This window comes from Colossoma macropomum, unplaced genomic scaffold (assembly GCF_904425465.1).
Source record: "Colossoma macropomum unplaced genomic scaffold, Colossoma_macropomum, whole genome shotgun sequence".
Lineage (NCBI taxonomy): Eukaryota > Metazoa > Chordata > Actinopteri > Characiformes > Serrasalmidae > Colossoma > Colossoma macropomum.
Window position 1 is genome coordinate 27,161,937 of NW_023494799.1, and position 18,927 is coordinate 27,180,863.

At 40.1% G+C, this 18,927-nt stretch overlaps 1 protein-coding gene across 2 annotated transcripts in view; it reads left to right on the top strand.

Moving 5' to 3' along the window:
- The window catches only part of nek7 (NIMA-related kinase 7), a 76,692-nt gene that overhangs the window by 53,437 nt on the left and 4,328 nt on the right, over nucleotides 1-18,927 (top strand). For both annotated transcript variants that reach the window (XM_036586919.1, XM_036586920.1), the window contains one exon: nucleotides 17,898-18,011. In XM_036586919.1, the coding sequence (XP_036442812.1) occupies nucleotides 17,898-18,011 (114 nt within the window). The remainder of the gene's footprint in view (nucleotides 1-17,897; nucleotides 18,012-18,927) is intronic.

An 18,927-nucleotide genomic window follows, 5' to 3' on the forward strand; every position in this document is an offset into this window, starting at 1 on the left:
TGAGTGCTGCCTCGTATAACTCTGATGTCCATAACTCTGTTTGAGGCCCATTAGAGGCGTTTTTGGAGATGCTAACACCATTCGTGACAAAGCAGTAATCTATTTGGCTGGGACGCAGCTTAGCTGTCGCCATGCCAATGCTGGAGACAACAGTGATTCGTGAGTTCATGTCACCTGCAAAAGTTTGCAAAAATTGAACAGAGGGCAAATAAAATACTGAGGCATTTTCATCTTCAGAAAAATTGCTTTTGGTATGCAAGATATTGGTATGTCAGTTATACCCATGCTTTTATTCATTTATTGTTGTGTAAATAAATCACATGAATAATTCACGCTCGGTGTGTAAAAGCATTTACTCTTTAAAGTGTAAGGAACTCTACAACAGGACTCTAGTGTTTTCTAGAATTATGCTATGGTCTGAGGGGTTTAAAAGAAAAAAAAACGTTGCGCACTTAATTATCAAAATAATCACTACGTTATCCGATTACCAATATAATCACTAGTGACAGCCCTACTGAGTATCCAAGTTGTGCTTGCGCTTATACATGCACTCTATTGTCTTTGACTGTTGATATGGCCCAAATACTCTTTGCCTTATTAGCCCCAGTGTCTTAGTGTTGGAGACGACTGCCATGCACCATTGCAGCTGTGAACAGCTGCAGTGGTAATTTGGAGGCTTGTGCCATCTCCCATTGATCTCCATTGATCTCCTTTGTGTGAAGGGCCTACACATATGCACATAATTCTGCCTTCCGAAAGCATGAATCTTTCAGCCAATCTGCCTTGGGGTTTTGGGGATGAGGGATTGTGGGGGTAGGGGGGTGATTGAGGTCATAAGGCCTTGGTTAAAAATCATCAATACCTGTGCATTGTATTCCTGCATCTGCATCTATTATTCCGTTTGATGCAGCCTCTCTGTTGGAGCTGATTTGGTCAGCTGACTACGTGGCCCTGTGATGAGGGCTGGGTGGGGCCCCGGCCAGCGTCGGGGCTGGCTCCCAGCTGACCTTCACAGCAGGCGGGGCACGTGCTCTCAGTCAATACCACTGGAGCTTCAGCCACGCACAGCACGTCATTTCCATTATTGACACCTCAGTCTGCGCTAAGGAGGAAGTGTGTGTTTCTGTTTAAGTTAGAAAGCCTTGGGACCGCTAGAGCTGATATTTTGAGGTGCTGAGTGAACAAAGCATTAGAGGACTATAGACCTATATTAAAAGCATATTAGTATGCTTATTTATGAGTATGGATGCACCCATATGGGAAGTGTGTTCTGATGCCAATACTCCATGCCTTTCATGCCACATGTCTGCTGATACTGATACATAAGCATTTATTAAGTGCAGAAGTTGGGACTTCATCTACTTGGATTAGCATTACAGTGAAATGTAGCATTTCATTCTATAGAGTTACAGTAAAGTCAATAAAATGCAGACATTTTAGCTTTGTAACACAGCGTCACCTAAACATTCTGCTCTTCTGGAGTACAGTAAATACATCACCAATTATCAGTTTGAAATGTCTGTCCAATCTAAATGTCTACCTGATGTTTTTAAGCAGTTATCTGCCAGTGCTGGTGTGCCGATATCATTGTGCAACCTTATTTATAAGCCTGTTTCCAAGACCTAGATATACTCTAGTTCTTAGTTTTTCAGTTAATACAGAATGTTGTTCGCAAATCCTTTATAGTCATGCACTGATCTTAACGTGGGCTGTAAATTGTTGTAGTACTCAAGTCTGGTCTTGCTCTCGAGACCCCATAAACGAGCAATCTCTGTCTCGACCTTATTTAAACTTGGTCTTATCTCAGTCTTGGGGTAAGGTGGACTCGGTCTCAGCCAGTCCTGGTCTTGGTCTTGACTTGCACTTGGACCTAGCGGTCTTGACTACAACACTAGGGCTATATTCCTTTTTTTTGTATTCCAGCCAGATATGTGTTTGTTTTGTTTGTTTGTTGTTTTTTTATTAGCATGGCTAGGTTGGGCACACTTTAAACTATACAGAAAAGTCCTGTTTAAGGTAATTAAAAATTATTGTCACACTTTCTTTTTTTGCTTTAATGTTAAATATGGAAAGTACGAAAGGGGGAAATGCCGCTGGCAAAATCTTTCAAGTAACTTCAGCCATGCTGCAGGAACCAGTGGCTGCAATGTTACTTATCTAACTAGCAACAATGTAACAGATGAAGACAGTCAAGTTTGTGCTTAGTCTATCAATCAGATTACATTAAAATAAAACACCCATTCTGTCCTTAAATCTGTGACACAATAAATATAATTTAAAATGAATAAACCTCTAAAAGTATGTATGATGACAGCTTAGTTGTGCCCTACAATTTCTCATTAGTTTGAATGAGATTTTATGTCAAGCTTCCTCGCAAATGTGACCACAAAAGAAAGCATTTGTGGACAGAGCATGACTAGGCCAACTGCAGTGTTGTGTAGCTTAACTTCCGTTATTTCTTTCTTTTTTTATTTTTTGCACTACTAATTAACCTAGAAGAGAGACTTCTGAGCACGTTCTCCAACATCTCGTTCCAGTTTCAACCTAAACCTACAGCGGTATGATATTGTACGTCACAGCATCCTTGCGCCCTCATCTCTGCGGGACTCCATGCTATGGGTTTTGGTGTTGGGTTTTATGACGCCTGAAATAAAAGGGTCGTCTCAGGCTAGCCAGATGGTCCTGTCAGTGTCTTCCACTTACTGTCTCCAGTCTCTATTAAGTACAGACTGCGTTCATGTTGCTGTATCTGTGCTCCCATGGTCTGGCCTGGCCTTTTGAAGTGCTCTTAAACCTGTACATAATAGCTGTCTTTGGGGCTGTTAGGAATTTATATTAACATAAATGAAGACCCATAGTCTGTTACATCTCCCTTCAGCACTGAACCATGGCCTGGGCTCACTGATCAGGTTTTTATAATTAAAAGTCAAACATAGGTGCGAAGTAATGTTTCTCATTTATGACCCTACACTGGCTCTGGTGAATATTCAGCCCGGTTCCAATGTTTGCATTTTGTTTTTTCTTAGTTTAGAATTCAGATGACTGGAAACGAAGTTTTATTATTATTTTCAGCTCATAAAAATGGGATATATTGGATAATAAAACACCCTGAAATTAGTGCAGGACAAGTATTCATTCTCTTAAAATTTTACTTAAAATCGGGTGCGAATTAACATCATATGGCATATATCATATGGCATATTGAGTTGTCTTCACTTGTGCCATGTTCATTTAAGTGGTTTCAGGGTTAATTCTGAGCACATAGTTTCTCAGCCTGTTTAAAAGCTAACACTCCATTTCAAGTACAAAAGAATTTGGAGCAGACCATTGTAAGAACTGCAGAGAGGCAGAATTTGATGGGTGGACCTCTAGTCAGATTAGAAAACTGCTAAAACAGTTACTAAGAAGAGAGAGGCACATTCTGTTTCTATCCTGCCTGGAACAGGTTGTTCCTCCAAACTGGGTCAGCAATAAGAGAGGAGCCTGAAGTGTAGTATTTGGGGTGGAATTGTACTGGGACAAGAATTTGCCCTGGATGAACTAGCAGTGTGCATTCCAACTAATGTTGCTATTCAACTTTCCATAAGGGTTAATGAACGAATAATTGGTTAAAACAGGAGTCGCAAGCATGTGGCTCTTTAACTGCCCTGTTGCGGCTCCCCAGCAGAATTAGATTTTTAGGTAAACATAATAAAAAAATAATCCTCTTTTGCCGTAAAATGAAGCTCTGCTGATCGTTCTAACACAGTATTAACAATAAATTGTCTTAAACACTGGAGTTGATGCATAACTGCTAATTCACTCTTTAATCCTGAAGGTTGGCGTGCAGACTGCTGGTCGCCATAGCAATGCAGACAAGAATCTCGCCTAGTGAGTAGCTAACGAGAAGGCAAAGAGAAAAATTTAAGACAAACATTGATAATTTGGAGATGAATGGACTTATTTGTATTTAAAAGCACTCCAGCTCGTTTCCTGATACATTTAATCTGCAATGAGAAACTGTCAAACACTAAAAAGTCGTGACGCTGAAGTCGCTTTTCGTTCGCCGGCTTCTTGTTTGAATATTCACGTTCCACCCTAAATGGTGCAGCAGTTAGCTACATAGTTAGCTACATTCTGGCGCCTCAGGCACCATTTAAGGTGGAACGGGAAAATTCGAATGAGAAGCTGGCTTCAGCTTGTAAAAAGTCAAACATTAGGAGACATTTTACAAGAAACTGTTCCACTTTTGAGGAAAAGGTTCCTGCTGGAGATGTGAGAAAATTGGCCCTAGCTGAGTTAAAGCTTGAAGTAGAGCAAAGTAAGTCTGCATTTTCATTTATATTTTTAGCCTAAGATAGTACATCAGCACATACTGAGACAGATTTACACGCAAGTAAAATGTTAAGGTTAACTGAGTACTCGAGTACCTTTGTACATTCTTAAAACTAACAACGGGGGCTCCCGAGTGGCGCGACCGTCTAAGCGTTGGTCCTATCATCAGGAGATCGCGAGTTCGATCCCTGGTGATGCTACAGCCATCTGTAGCCGGGAGTCCAAGAGAGCACAATTGGCCTCGCTCTCTCTGGGTGGGTAGGATGGCCCCTCCTTCTCCCCCCATCACTCAGCGCGATGCTAGTCAGCGCAGGCGTCTGTTAGCTGACGTAACAGATCTGGCGGTTGGCGCTTTCCTCCGAGCGCGTTCGGCTGTCCAATGACGTTGCGTGAGCGGCAGCTCGAAAAGAAGTGGTGGCTGGCTTCACAGGTCTCGGAGGAAGCCTGTGTTAACCTTCACCCTCCTAGCGTTGATAGCATCGTGTGATTGGGGGAGTCCTAACTAGCGGGTGGAATTGGAAACGACTAAATTGGGGAGATAATTGGGTAAAAATCCAAAAAAAAAAAAAAAACTAACAATGGGAAATCTGGTAAATGAAAGTTTAATGTTAAAGAGCGAGAATATCCTGGCCAAAGAGGTGACAAATGAAATGAAGCCTATTTTTAGGCTCTTATTTGACATCTTTTACTCAGGCTAACCAATGAAAGATGTCAGTTAACATAGATTCACCATGGAACACAATAAGATTTTGAAACACCGCTTTTGTCGTAGCTGGTTATTACAGGTCAAGCCTGCCCAGTGTAATCCTAAAGAGGAAAAATTTTCTAAATGTAATGGTGTGATTTTGTTTTTTTCTCTAACATCTGCATTATACTCAGGTTTATATTTCCCTTCACTTTCTCATTGTCATGCATTCAGGTTTTAATTTGTTAGTTTAGTGAATTAATTTGACTCGGGCATGTACAGCTGCAGAATGCGCATGTTAAAGATGCTGGGGGAGCGTTGTGGGTGAGAATTGCTCCAGCTTGGCAGAACTGTGTGCATTTTGATAAGCTGTCTTTCTCTTGTTTTACTAATGAAGCATAAAACCAAGAAATGCTGCATTGTTTTTTTCGACAAATATACAAACACAAGACGTTGGTAAACCTTTTCTCCTTGTAATTTGTCTTCTTACCGTTACAAAGGAATAAAAGCCATTTTCTCGTTTGGCTTGGAGGAGAAGGAAAGTTGGCTGGTTTAAACCAGACGGTGTGTGCGGCCGCCGTCCCTGCGAAGTCGCTGCTTCTGTCTGTCATCAAATGGGAACTTCTTTAGCGAATGTATTTTTGATTTTGTTCCCTGTGCCTTGCGTGTGCCCTCACTTTTATTAATATATCATTAAAGTACGACTCCAGGAAAAAAAACTAGTGGGATGAAATAATGATGGGTTTTTTCACGTTTGAATTATTGCTGGGGCTGCAACCTACGCTGTAGCTCCTGAGAGCTGGGCCACGTGGAGCCCTCGCTTGGATTTTAATTGACTTGCAGAGAATAAGCAAAGAAAAGAGAGAGATAAATATTAAGTTAAGGGTAAGGTTAGAGTTTTTTAATCTTGGCTAAGACCTTTATGTGGACAAGTGGATGCAGTGTCCAGCTCTAACTGTATAGTTGTATCCCCATGCTGTGTCTGGGGCCATTAGGGGTGGGTGAAAGGATTCGCTGTTAGATGCATTGCAGTTCTCTCTTCACAAAGCATCATAATCAGATTTTTATACAGGCTCTGCGTTTCCTCCTAAAAAAGAAAACTCTGTGCGCATCCAGACACATTATAAAGTAGGATACTTGCATGATCTCAGTAATGAAACATGTCAGAAATAAATTGCAAATTTAATGTAAATAAAATAATAAGCTTAAAACCGTATTAAATGTAACCTATGTAAGAATGTGGCTTTGTTTAGCAGTCAGGCTAATACAGTACTATTGGGTTTTAAGTTTAAATATTTGCTGAATGATTAACTGTAAAGCTGCAAGATACAAAGCAAAAAATATGCTGGGAACCAGAGTACAGCAAGGTACCGTCTGCATTTTCTGTTCAACGTAAGTGTCCCGATGGTGTAGATGAGTTGTAAAATTATGAAAATATAATACTTCATAGTTTCCCACTGTCATCTATAGCTGCATTCCAAAGCAGCTCCACCTTAATGATGGAAAACACGTGGACATGGCTTTGGAAGTAGAGCCCATGTAGCCCTCTGAAGTTTCTCAAACAGGGAGGAGCTGTTGACACACAGCATCTTACTGTTACTGTACTAATATTAAACCCAGACTCGGGCCACAAATTCATAGTAGGTTATGTTCCTTAAAATTTACACTAAGAAAGGTGTCAGTCGAAAGTCTTGAAGATAAACAGGCAAATTGTATTTGTAAAAGCTTGAGCTTGTTGTTTAGTGGTGCATCTCCACCATGCTATGTGCTATAGCATCACTGTGTAATGTCTGCCGCCATGTAGCAGATATCCTTTTGTGACACGGCGCAAAGATTCTTGTCTGGTGTGCGGTAGCCTTTAGCTGGCTTTAGTAGTCATTCTATGCTTTTTTCTTTGGTGTAAAAAGATAACAAGCGTGAAAACCAAAGAAACAGGCTGTTTATTTTCCTATGATGTGGTACAAAGTTCAGACATTTCATGGTTCTTATGAGAATGCATAACATTAGAGAAGAGCTTATTTGCATATCAAAAACCCTAATTTACTATTTTATTTTTTATTTTTTTTAAACTTCATGTCTGTTAGAATACGCTGATGCATTTGTAATGTAGGCTATATAAATAAAAAAACTGCATTGATTGAAGATGCATTGAGAATTGTTTTGTAATTGCATCTTGGCATCCTGAATTGAAATCAAATAAAATCATAAGATGCCTAGAGATTCCCACCCCTAGTGACCATGACTGCTCGTATTTTTACATGCACACTCAGTTGTGTCTCTGTTGTATTTGCTTTTTTTGTTGTGTGTGTGTGTGTGTGTGTGTGTGTGTGTGTGTGTGTGTGCGGATGTACATGTGTACACACATGAGGACGTAGAGTTTGTCTGTGTGTGGGGGGGCTGTTTTGTGCCTGCATGTGTGTCTATGTATATATGGTTAAGCTTGTATGTGTATGTGTTCAGGCCTGTGTGTGTGTGTGTTTGAATGTGTATATGTGTGTGTATATTTGTGTGTGTGTGTGTGTGTGTGTGTGTGCTGTTGCGCCACCATGCTCGAGTAAAAGCAGCAGTAGCAGAAGCAGCAGTAGCCCCGCAGACAGACAGCAGGCCAGCGTGGAGCGGGGTGTGTTCTGCTGTGGAATAGCAATGAGGAGAGCTGCTGGGCTCCGGGGGTCAGGGAGCAAGTCAATCATCTCAACCATCGCCCGGCGCCCCGAATCAAATTAGCCTGAAAAATTCAGGGGCCAGGAGCACGGGGCGAGCAGCTGTCAGGGCCAGGAGCACCCGGGCACTAATGAACCAGATGAATAGTGCAAAAACTCCAAAATAAAAACAGGACAGTTGACATTTTTCATCTGTCAGAAGCAGAAGATGCATGAAAATACTGTGGTCCTTGTTTAACCCTTTGCTGACTGCAGCTGCCACTACTGCTGCTGCACCACCCCACCACCCCCCATAGCAAAGCACACACACCATATCTCAGCATGTGCACACACACACACACACACACACACACACACACACACAAACACAGAAAGCTGTGTTGGGAGCACATGTGGTAATGCCCCCTGCATCTCCCCTCGCCTTACAGGTACACGCACACAAGGACTGGCTACATTTAGCTTACACTAAACAGAGCGCGGCAGAACGCTGCACACTGTAATTATCCTGAGGAACTCTTTGCAAGAGCAGCGGTGTATTGAACAGAGCCAGATGTTGCAGTAAAACAGCAGAGTATTCCTCTGCTTACCCATAGGTACACTTGAAAAACCCTCATCCTTCCCATCTGCACTAGTCTTTTGGAGGCTGTTGTGTCGGTTTCGTGTGTTTTTGGACACTTCACTCCATACAGAAAACACACTTAAAAAGCCTTGAAACATTTGGACTGTCACGTACAGACACTGTCTCGGTCTTAGTTAACTGATATAAAAACGACGTCCTCAGGAAGATCACATTTAGATACGAGCGGTATGCTTTGAATTTCCTTCTTCTTTTTTATTTTTTTCCCCCAGTAGAAGTGTCGGTGGTCCGCTTTATATTTTTACAACAAGCACAGCTTTAGCCACATCCTCATCTGGCATGCAAAGAGTTTTTTTTTTATCGTTAATTGATCTTTAATCCATTTGATTGTAGTAACCCATCGCCAGTAGCGTCTTTACAAGGCCTCATCAGATATAGTTCTGCAGCACAGCACTTTTACAAGCCATTTCCCAATTACACACTTAATGTTTATAAGCCTAACGCTTTTTATCTGATACTGAGAGGAACGTTGCAGTGCAATATTTGGGGGCAGTATGACCATATTTTTTGATATCATGATGCATTAAGTCAATAACATTTTCTGAGTATATCGTGGCTACTTAAAGAACACTGAGCAATTTTCCATTACAAAATGATATGTCCTATTTAAATGGATTTAGTGCAGAACAATATGTGAAATGTGGAATAAACATCATAGTATTCATTTTAATGGCTTTTTTATGTTTTGTTTTTTATGATTTTTTTTCCCCAGTATAGCAAACCTCAGAAAAATATTGTAGTGCATCTTTGTATTGTGGAAAGTATTGCAATGTTAAATTGGGTGGCCATATCACCCACCCATACAGTGTGTTTCTTTCCCTCAGTGCTGTCAACCTTTGGTTAAGGCCACTATAATGAGTGACTGTTTTCTTTCTAATGCTGAAGCTTTAGCCTTGATGTCTCTTGGACACTGTGTGTAAAGGGTTGCTGACTTTGACAATTCCACTTTTTATTTTTTTATTAAATTTTTTTAATTTAAAATATTGTTGTCATATTCTGTAATTTTGTACAAATTAATAGATTACTGATGCACTAAAACTGAAATTCATGCCAAATTCAGATGACAACTGGAGGACTAATTGCTAAACAGTGTTCCATATTGTAAGTTGTAAAGTTATGAATGATTACTTAATGTTTTCCAAAAGGCCTCTAAAGCTGAATTTCAGAGGGCCTCTGTTATAATGAAGGAAAGCACCTTGTTGTCTATAATGTGTAAAGCATGTGGACGTGGCTTTGAATCTCCCACCTAGCAGTCTGAAGTTTCTCCAGCAGGGGAGAAATGTTTATTGTTCGTTACGTAATGAAAAAGCAACCATAAACATCCCACACATGCACTATTACATCAACAACTACAGTAACTTTAAAAGCCAGAGGAAAAAAGCTGATCATCGTAAGATATTGGGTTGCTTAGTATATGTGATTTCCAAAGAATTACATTAAATCAGTTAATGCTAAAAAGCATGTAAGTACTAAACACAACTGCATAGGACCATGTTGGAGTGTTTACTGTCGATCTGCTGCTGCTCAGACTGTTTGAACTGTCGGCAGGAGAGCGAAGAAAACAAGCGCTTCTCTTTCAGCTGAAAACCTTAAGTACCACTTTCGGCAATTTTCAGTCGAGAATTTTCAGTGGCCAGAACTTCTGTGCATACCTAAAATGACTTATTGAACAGATTTCGCTGACATGACAAGCATTTATCACAGACACTCGTATGTGTGTGTGCATATACATTACTTCCAGATCACTGCTCTACGTTTTTTTTTTATGTACAAGTGAAATCTTTCTAAAAAAAAAAAATAGGGTGACCTGTTGATGATATGTTGTTTGCTATATTACGGAGCTGGAGAAGTGATGAATAATGCCGTGAGTCGGCCCAGTGTGAGCTGGCGGAGTTGTTGCTCCAGCTGTGCTGTAACTGTGCTGGTGAGTGATTAGAGAGGAGCTGGCGGTGGCCTTGCGCCAGCCTGGCCTACGTTAGTGTAGCATGAGCGGCGATGAGGCTCCGGAGAAACGTCGCTCCACACAGCTCCGCTCCACGGCTCCTCTCTCGCCTCCTCCACTCCGTCACTGACAACCCAGACTGCCATGCTGTCTCGCTCTGACACTCATGCCCCCCCCCCACTTCACTCACTCGCTTCGCCTCTCTGCCTCTCTCTCTCTCTCTCTCTCTCTCTCTCTCTCTCTCTCTCTCTCTCTCTCTCTCTCTCTCTCTCTCTCATTTTAATTGAGTTCCCGGCTAGTGCGCTTGGGTCTGTCTGTGTGCGGTTTGGTCTGTATATTGTTTGCATCTGGAAAACTCTTTCCGATTGTCCTTGTATTAATGCTGCTGTTTCTCACTTGTTTTTGCCATTTTTCTTTTCCACAGTGTTATTCTCTGTTGTTGTTTTGAGCTGCAGTCTGACAAAATTGTTTTTCCTACACTGTTTTGGCGCTTTTGCCACTTTTTGTGACTTTTGTACATCATGAGGTGTCCCAAAGTAAATTGATCATCATTTCAGTCATTAACTTTTATCAGTGTGAATATTAGAGAATATTAGATTCTGATCTGACATCAGAAAATGCTGGATTGGATACCATATTGGATAAAAGAATGAATCCTATCCAAGCCTGTTACAAATGGCACACAGTCACGCTGTGGGATGTTGACTGTGTGTTTTTTCCTTCTTTGTGGTAGTGGAGTGTCGAAAGACTGAGCATAAAAGACTCCTTTTAGATATTCATCTTAAGTGAAGTGCTCCTTTTAAAGCTTTGCCGTTTTGAAGAAAATATAATCGGATCGGTATCGGCCAATACTTAAGGTTCCAGTATCGTCACCAGAAAAGAGAAGGTGGTGTTGTGCCATGTGTTGTGACTTTGGAATGGAGAATCAGTTATTGATAATTTGTTAACATCCATTTTTTAAGTGGAAGGCATTTTAACAGCATTTCAGATTCTTATTTTGTGAACAGAGGGAGAATCTGCCCTTTTTTACTTGTTTTTTGATGAGGTTCTGTAGCAGTGACCTTCAGCAAGAAACTGGAATTGACAACCCATAATTCATTTGCACCAGCAGAGTTTATGAATATTCTGGACATCTTGAGGTTTGTGGAAAATTCATAGAAGGCTTTTCAGTACTGAGATGTTTAAGCGTATGATTTTTAGCCCTGAGCTGTACTGCTGTTATTGCAAATGTAGATAGTGGCGATTTTGAAAGTTTTGTCTGCAGATGTACACAACCATTCAAAAGTTCACACAATTAACAATTGTATTAATAATTGTTAATCAGTTATAACTCATACATAGATTTTAGTATTACTAGACGCTAAAACATAAACCAGTGGTTTGTTCACAATTTAAAGTATTTAGAGAACAATGAGAGGCTATGGTTAAACAGTAATGTTATTGAACAATACACTGTAATTATCTATGTATAGTGATTTCTTGTCATTGAATCATTATATAAACATTTGGTCAGTGAGATCTGGTAATTGCTTTTTAAATATGAAGCAGTCTGGTCATTTAATTTGTTGTAGGTTAATTCTCGATGCTATATAGCTTTCGTAACCCCTTAAAGAAATAGTATTAAAAAGAGTGACCCCAAGCTTTTGAATGATAGCAAATGTTGATCCAAAGTTTATGAATTTACAGTCTGAATACAGAACACTATAGATTGGGTCTTATTTTTGTGGTTGGTTGTATAGTTGAAGTTACATTTTCATGTCTTGAATTTTATGTTTCTTGTTCTGCTTCAACAACAGGTGTTTCCACATGAGTGCAAGGAAATTTAACAAGGAAAATGTTACATTGTTACATTGATTTAATAACTTTAACAGAACAATAGAATCGGTTTACATGCTGTAATGCCTTTAGTAGAAATAAGGCTATTAACAGAATTGACATTCACATCTTGGACAGATTTAGACTATTAACACTTTAAGGAGTAGTTAATGTATGAGAAAAAAACAGAAGTTTGTTAACTGAGTAGGTTGAGATTATTTTAACCCACCACATTTGTTAATGTGTTGTGGAACAAGCTCTGTGATGTGTTTATGATACTGCTTAATTTGGTTGTCTTGGACTTCCTTGAAACAAACAACAAAGAGGCTCTGAGCTCATGGCTTTTATTATCAACAGGTGTCCGTAGGTGAGCTCTCGATGGGGGAGTGCCAGTTGCGTTCTGTTGCAAATCATTCGCTGGCCTGTTTGTTGTAGTGATTGCTTTGAAAACTTGCACTGTTTCGAGACTAGTGCAAGGTCACAGTGATGTGTTTTAACTATGGTAAATGTATTGCAAAACAGAGGTTCTAAAATGCAGAGATATGGTTGTGATAAAGACAAGCTCAGTGTTGTACTTTCCTTGCGTGAGCTGGAATGATTTCGATTACGTTTCGGTTGCTCGGGGGGACTAAGTAAGCCATTTAACATGCTTCAGTTATGTTTGCAAGGTCTTCTGCATGCATACCTGGCTGTACTTAAAAAAGTAACATATTTCATGTTTTGCAGTGTCTGCTTTAGCAAGCTCTGGGTTCACATGCTTGGTTGTGGTTCAGGTGTTGGGTGTTTTCAGGCCAAAATCCTAAATTAAAGCAGCATGAATAAAATGGGGTTATAGACCCCCAGTGGACGATAGGACTCTTTGCTACTTGCGAGTGTTTCTTAATCCTGTTCTTGGCGGCCCACAGCAGCGCACGGTTTGAAGTGTTCCTTAATTCAGCATGCCTAATCCAGCTCATCACCTGATTATCAAGCCCTGCATGAGCTGAATAAGGTGTGTTGGGGCAGGGAATAATTTACACAGTGCAGTACTCTGGGTTGCCAGGAGCAAGATTGAAAAAAGACTGTTGTAAGTGAGGGCATTACTGCACACTATGCTTGTTAATCTTAGTTGCTGTATTAGTTTTTACAGTACTGTAATGATAGAAAACTGCCCTAAGCAAATTAGGCATACATAAGTGTTAGGCAGTAGTGGTGTAACAGTGCATCGGAGATGCTTTTGGAGATTATGACTGGCCAGTGAGTTCATGATTCAGCGATAGTTCACAAAAATCGAGCAGAGGGTGAATAAAATAATGTCACAACAAAAAAATTGTGTTTGAGTGCAAGATATTATCAGGTACACACATGCTCTAATTATTTTATTGATGTGGAAAGTCCTTTAGAGCCTCATGCCTGCGACTGAATCATAGCCGTGATGTTCACCATAGCACACAACCTTGAGTGTTCTCTTGCTTTTATACAACATACAAAAGTATAGCAAAAAAGCCCTAAACATTGTATCAAATGTGCTTTAATATTGACCATTCCTGCCACCACAAAAAGTAGCAAACTTTTGCGGATAGAGCCATAAAACTTATCAGGTTCTGCTCAGCGTTTTCAGTGCATCCCAGATTAACCTAAATGTCATTTTGTTCTGGTCTGCAAAGCCTTTCACAGCCCATCTTGTTTGCTGAGCTGTATTCAGTTTATTTCTAGCTAGTTCTAGTTTGATTAATTGTTCTGCCATCACAGCTGCCAAGCTTGCTTAGAGACCACAACAAGTTCGGAGTTTGGTGTAGCTCTGCTGTCACACTATTCTTCAGAATCTGATCAAATGGGCTGCAGACAGTATCTTATGTAAGTATGATGTATCCGTTTTCTGTTTTTATATGTAGTAAAGTCGACATGCAGTAAAGATTAGCTGCAGTGTAAAGTGAGTCGGTATTTAGCAGCTGGTGCACAGCGGAATGGTACAGTTATTGTGGCAAAACGTGGTCTTATTCGCGATCACACGTGACCTTTAGTGTTCGATTGCTTTTCTACTGCAGTTCTGCAAAATAAAGAAAAAAAGTAAAGCAATGAAGCCCCGAACATGGTATCAAATGTACTTTAATGTTGTCAGTTCTTTGTGCCACAAACAGTAGCAGCCTATAACTGTTGTATGATATTCGAAGATGGTGTTGAATACTATTGCATTGTTTAAGCCCCAGCGTTCACAAGCAAGCAGCACCAGTCAACAGCCCACACCAGCATGTTCATTGGTAAGTTGGATAGTCATGATTTTTCTCCATTCAGATTTGTTCGAAATATTGAGGGAATACCAAATTGCGAACACAGTATCAGAAGCAAATTGAATCGTGGACTGAATGTATCACTACCCCTCTATTAACTATGCACTGTATACTCTATTAACTGTAAACCCCTAATTGTGTCTATATTGTGCAGCCCAGGAGAGCTTCACAAGGGCTATCTTATCTGTGTCCTTAAAGATGTTCTGAACAGGCTCTGTGAATTGTATTCCTGTGCTAGGCAACTTGTTTGAGACTTTAGCGTTATAAAATCTTTACATCATAGGTCCGATAGGCTGCGTCTCAGCTGCCTGGAGTCTCACTCAAACAGAAGGCAGTCATTCGGTGATGTCTGTTATTTATTGTCCTGCAACTCCAGCCAGTCTGTCAGCTACTGCTCGATGAAGATTGAGTGGCTCTACTTGGAGTGTTTCATGAGAGAGAGAGAGAGAGAGATTGTGCCTGTGTGTGTGTGTGTTTGTGTGTGTGTGTGTGTGTGTGTGTGTGTGTGTGTGTGTGTGTGTGCTTGAGAAACTTCTATGATTTAGGATGAGACTGCAGCCAAGCCACAAAGCTTGCCAGGTTCTTGAGGCTCATTCTAAGCTCTGCAGGCCCCACCCGTGTGGCTTTATATTAGATGTTTCAGTTTTGTGGTACTAGCCTCAGACTCACACTGTATTGTATAACATCCACATGAAATGTTAGATATCTAAAGTTTTTTACTTGGTGCAGACTTCATTTTAGAATAGCACCAGTGTTTTTTAGTATTCAGGACTTGCTGTCTGTTCAGTCACTGAAACTCTGATGACTGCTATGTCTTTCATTGGAAGAATCTTAACTACAGGTGGCACCAGTCTGATAACAAGTATTAGTATGAGGCCAACACCAGCAGAAAGGAAGGGGGACAGACAGACAGATAGAGCAAAAAAAATAAAATAATAAAAGTGTACAGGTGCTCCACTTGCTCCATTGTTCAGGTGCATATGGCACTGTTGTTGGGTTTCCAGCTGTTTCTGATCAAGTCTAAGCTGACCTTTTGATCTGGTCACTTTTAGGCCTTGTTGCTCATGTGACCTGTTGTTGGCTGTCGTCACAGCCATTGTTTTAAAACAATTGTCAAGACAAATATTATTTTCCAAATCCTGTGGGGTCAAGAACGATATCCAATGTCAATATTTTTCAGAGTATTGCATCACAGTTGGAAAATTGGCTCATTTAAAAACAATTTAACATTTTAAACCAGTACAATTATGTATCGGCTGATCTTAGGATTTCAGCATCAGAAAAGAAGTAATGTGCCATCTTCATATAGTGAAGACAGTGTAATCAAGTGTAGTGTATGTTAACAATATGCTCAGTTTTCCCCACATTTTACATCTGGCCATGTTTTTGTAGAGTTTCCTCGCTCATTCTCTCTAAGGTTTCTCTGTGCATATTTTCACCGGTTCGCAAGTGTAAGCTTTCCACACACTTCATCTGAAATTTATGGGGTTGCTAGGGAACGGCAGCTGTCTGATTAAAATCTGATAAATGACAACGATGGTAAGAGAGAGAGAGAAACATCTGGAAAGGAAGTGACTCCAGCCATAATGGCTATTTGTTTCCTGTTACATCCCCGTAGCAGTCATTCAGTTGAGTTGTGTATGGCAGATTTGTTAAACCGCATTCTCATAGCTTCGTTGCACTTGCAGACTCATTAAGATCACTTGTCAGTTAGCCTGAATCACTTGAAAATAGCAGAACAAAATATGACTGGAGAGACCAGCAGTTTGTGGCAAGACCCTGGATACTGTATTGTGTTTACAACCAAAGCACTATAGTATTAATTCCACAGCTGATGCCTGTAATGTTTGTGTTTTCAGAAAGGTGACTGTAATATTTGCATCTTCCCCATAACATTTGCTAGTTCTGTGTCACCTCTCATGTTTATAAAGCTCCCCAAAATTTAAAACTGGCCATTTCTTAGTTCAGGAAAGTTTGGGCTTTTTATTAGCAGTTTTTCTTACTTTCTCAATTTTTGTCAGCTGACACATAGATAAGTAACAGATGCCTAAAATGAATATCCTGTCTAACAACAATTAAAAAAAGATGCCTTTTCACACATAAATATGTCTGCCCGAGCTGTGTGCAGGGCTTCTGCTATGCACTACTATTGCATAGCAGGAAAGGAATGTCTGTTCGTTTAGTTTAAGGTTTTAGGCTGAAACAAACTACAGCACTGCTTTCAGTTCAAAAAATATTCCTGCCAAATGAACAATCAAATTAACCTCCTTTTTGGTAAGCCCACTCTTTCTCCTTGACTTTTTTTAATACAAGGACATGCATTGAACAGTGGGATCCAGAGGTCTCAGAGCACCAGCGAAAATGCTTCTATTTTGTGTACTGTTCTAATTTAATACTTTATGAGCATAACAGTTTGAGTGAAAAGTAGAATCTTTGAAATTTTATCATGAATTTCAGACTTTCTTAGTATTTGGTATGTTTTTGACATTGAGCACTCAGGCTGGCATGGACTCTGGTATGGAGGCAGAAGCCTCTGATGAGGAGATCAGATCCATCTGAGAGTCACCTGAACGTGTGCTTCAACGGAAGGGATAAGGCTATAAGGCCTAACATGGTCAGTTTCACATTTGCTTAATTTTGAACTGTGACCTAGAAATAGTGTTGAATCTCGAATACGTCTTCTCATTTTACTTGGCATAACTTTTCTTTTTCATAATCTTTATTTCCAGGTTTAAATGACAATCCCAGATATTCAGTGTGGTCTCAGATTTTTGGACATTTTTTTAAACAGTTTCTGTAGAAGGCTCTGTTTGTCAGCCGAGGACAAAGAATAAGCCATTGCTGATTTAACAGATTTGCATTTCTTGTGGTCAAGCTCCTCATTCAGTCCCCTTTCTCTTCATCTTCTCAATGTGTAATATTAGGACCATTTCTTCAGGAAAATGTCAGCCATTCTTGGTCCCCTGTTTGTGTGTGTGTGTTTTCAAATTAAAATGAGAAAAAAAAAACGAGGCAAGACGCATATATACGTGAATGAATAAATGCAAGACCTAGTATTCTTCTTTGGATAAATAACTTTTTGGCATAGTAGCACTTTTGTGTTCAGTTAAAGGTACACCACAACTTCTGTAAACTTGTTTCTGAGTTCTGAAAGAAGGTTTACACAGGAAGATAATTGTGCCACAATTTGGTAGAAGTTTGAAGAAAAAAAATTTATGGGTGACATGGCTCCCTTATTTTTTTTTTGATGTACTGAAAATGGCACCAGTACAGTGACTTTAGAAATACACTGAAATGTCATTTGCCTTCAGACCTTCAGACTTATTGGATTCAGTAAATGAAGCAGTGGCCAAGTTTACTGAGGAGACTAGCGAAGTCAGCAGCTCTATATAGTGTAGTCAAACTGTTGGAAGAGTAGAAACTCAAAACAAGCAAGTGTATTCTGTAGCAAGGGCAAAGCAAGAAAGGATAATGCTGATGAGTTATAGAGTCTATGCAGTCATTCTGTACATGCTCGGGGGTTGAGCCATTTCAAAAAATCTAATACCCTTTCATTTTTTTCCTTTGCTACTAGATGGCTGCTCTCCAGAGTCCGTTTTATGGGGACAAGATGAACCTGTACTCTCTGTGTAAAAAGATCGAGCAGTGTGACTACCCTCCCCTCCCGTCTGATCACTACTCGGAAGAGGTAAGGCACTTGGGGCGCACTCTGGGCAGAGGGCTCAACGATTTTCAAACACGTGCTGGGGCAAAGTATGCATAAAGGTCTGCACAGATGTATGAGAATGCACATTTATTAGATGACCTCTTACCTTGTGGTTTCAAAGTGCTAGACTGTCTGAAATGACCAGTGTCTCATATTGGTCTACTAAGTGCTTTGTAGGGCTGCACAGTGTATCATTTGGTAATTATAGTGATGCTAATATTGCAGAAGACTCAACATGCACACAAACTCTTTAACAGATAAAGTTTTTTATTGTGTGCTGTCACTCTTGGCATTTATATGATCCAACAAGTCATTTTGGTTAGAAATAACACAGGCTAGTCATTAGGATCACATCAGGAGGTCATTAATGTGGTTTTACTTGCTTTTGAGTTGTATAATAATCACATCTAACAGTTCTGTCCAAATGAACACATTTATTAATAGCACTAACTCTTCTTTTTACACTGTTAACTAGGAACGTACATGGGTACTCAAGTACTCAGTTAACCATTTGAGGTGCCAGTATTCAAACACTGAAAACTTGATTCAGGCATTACTTTTTTCATGGTAAGACAGAGAAAATGCTGGTTTTGCATTTGTAACCAGACTTGTAAAGAATGCCTTAATGTGAGTGCATTGTCAGGGACGTGTTGAGGAGGCATAAATAGTGCGGCTGGCCCTGGTGCAGCTTTTCGCTAGCTAGGCTGACTGCTTTTGCTGTTGTTAGGTCTGGAAAAAGCTAAAATATATTTCTCTGGCAAAGTAACATGAGCAAATCGGGAGAAAAGACCTTGTGTAGACGACGAGTCCTTATTAGCATCCATCTTTGTATCATTTAGGGTTAGCTCATTAGCTCTGCCAGTGAGGTGGCTTCCGTTATTCATCCGACGTTTCTCAT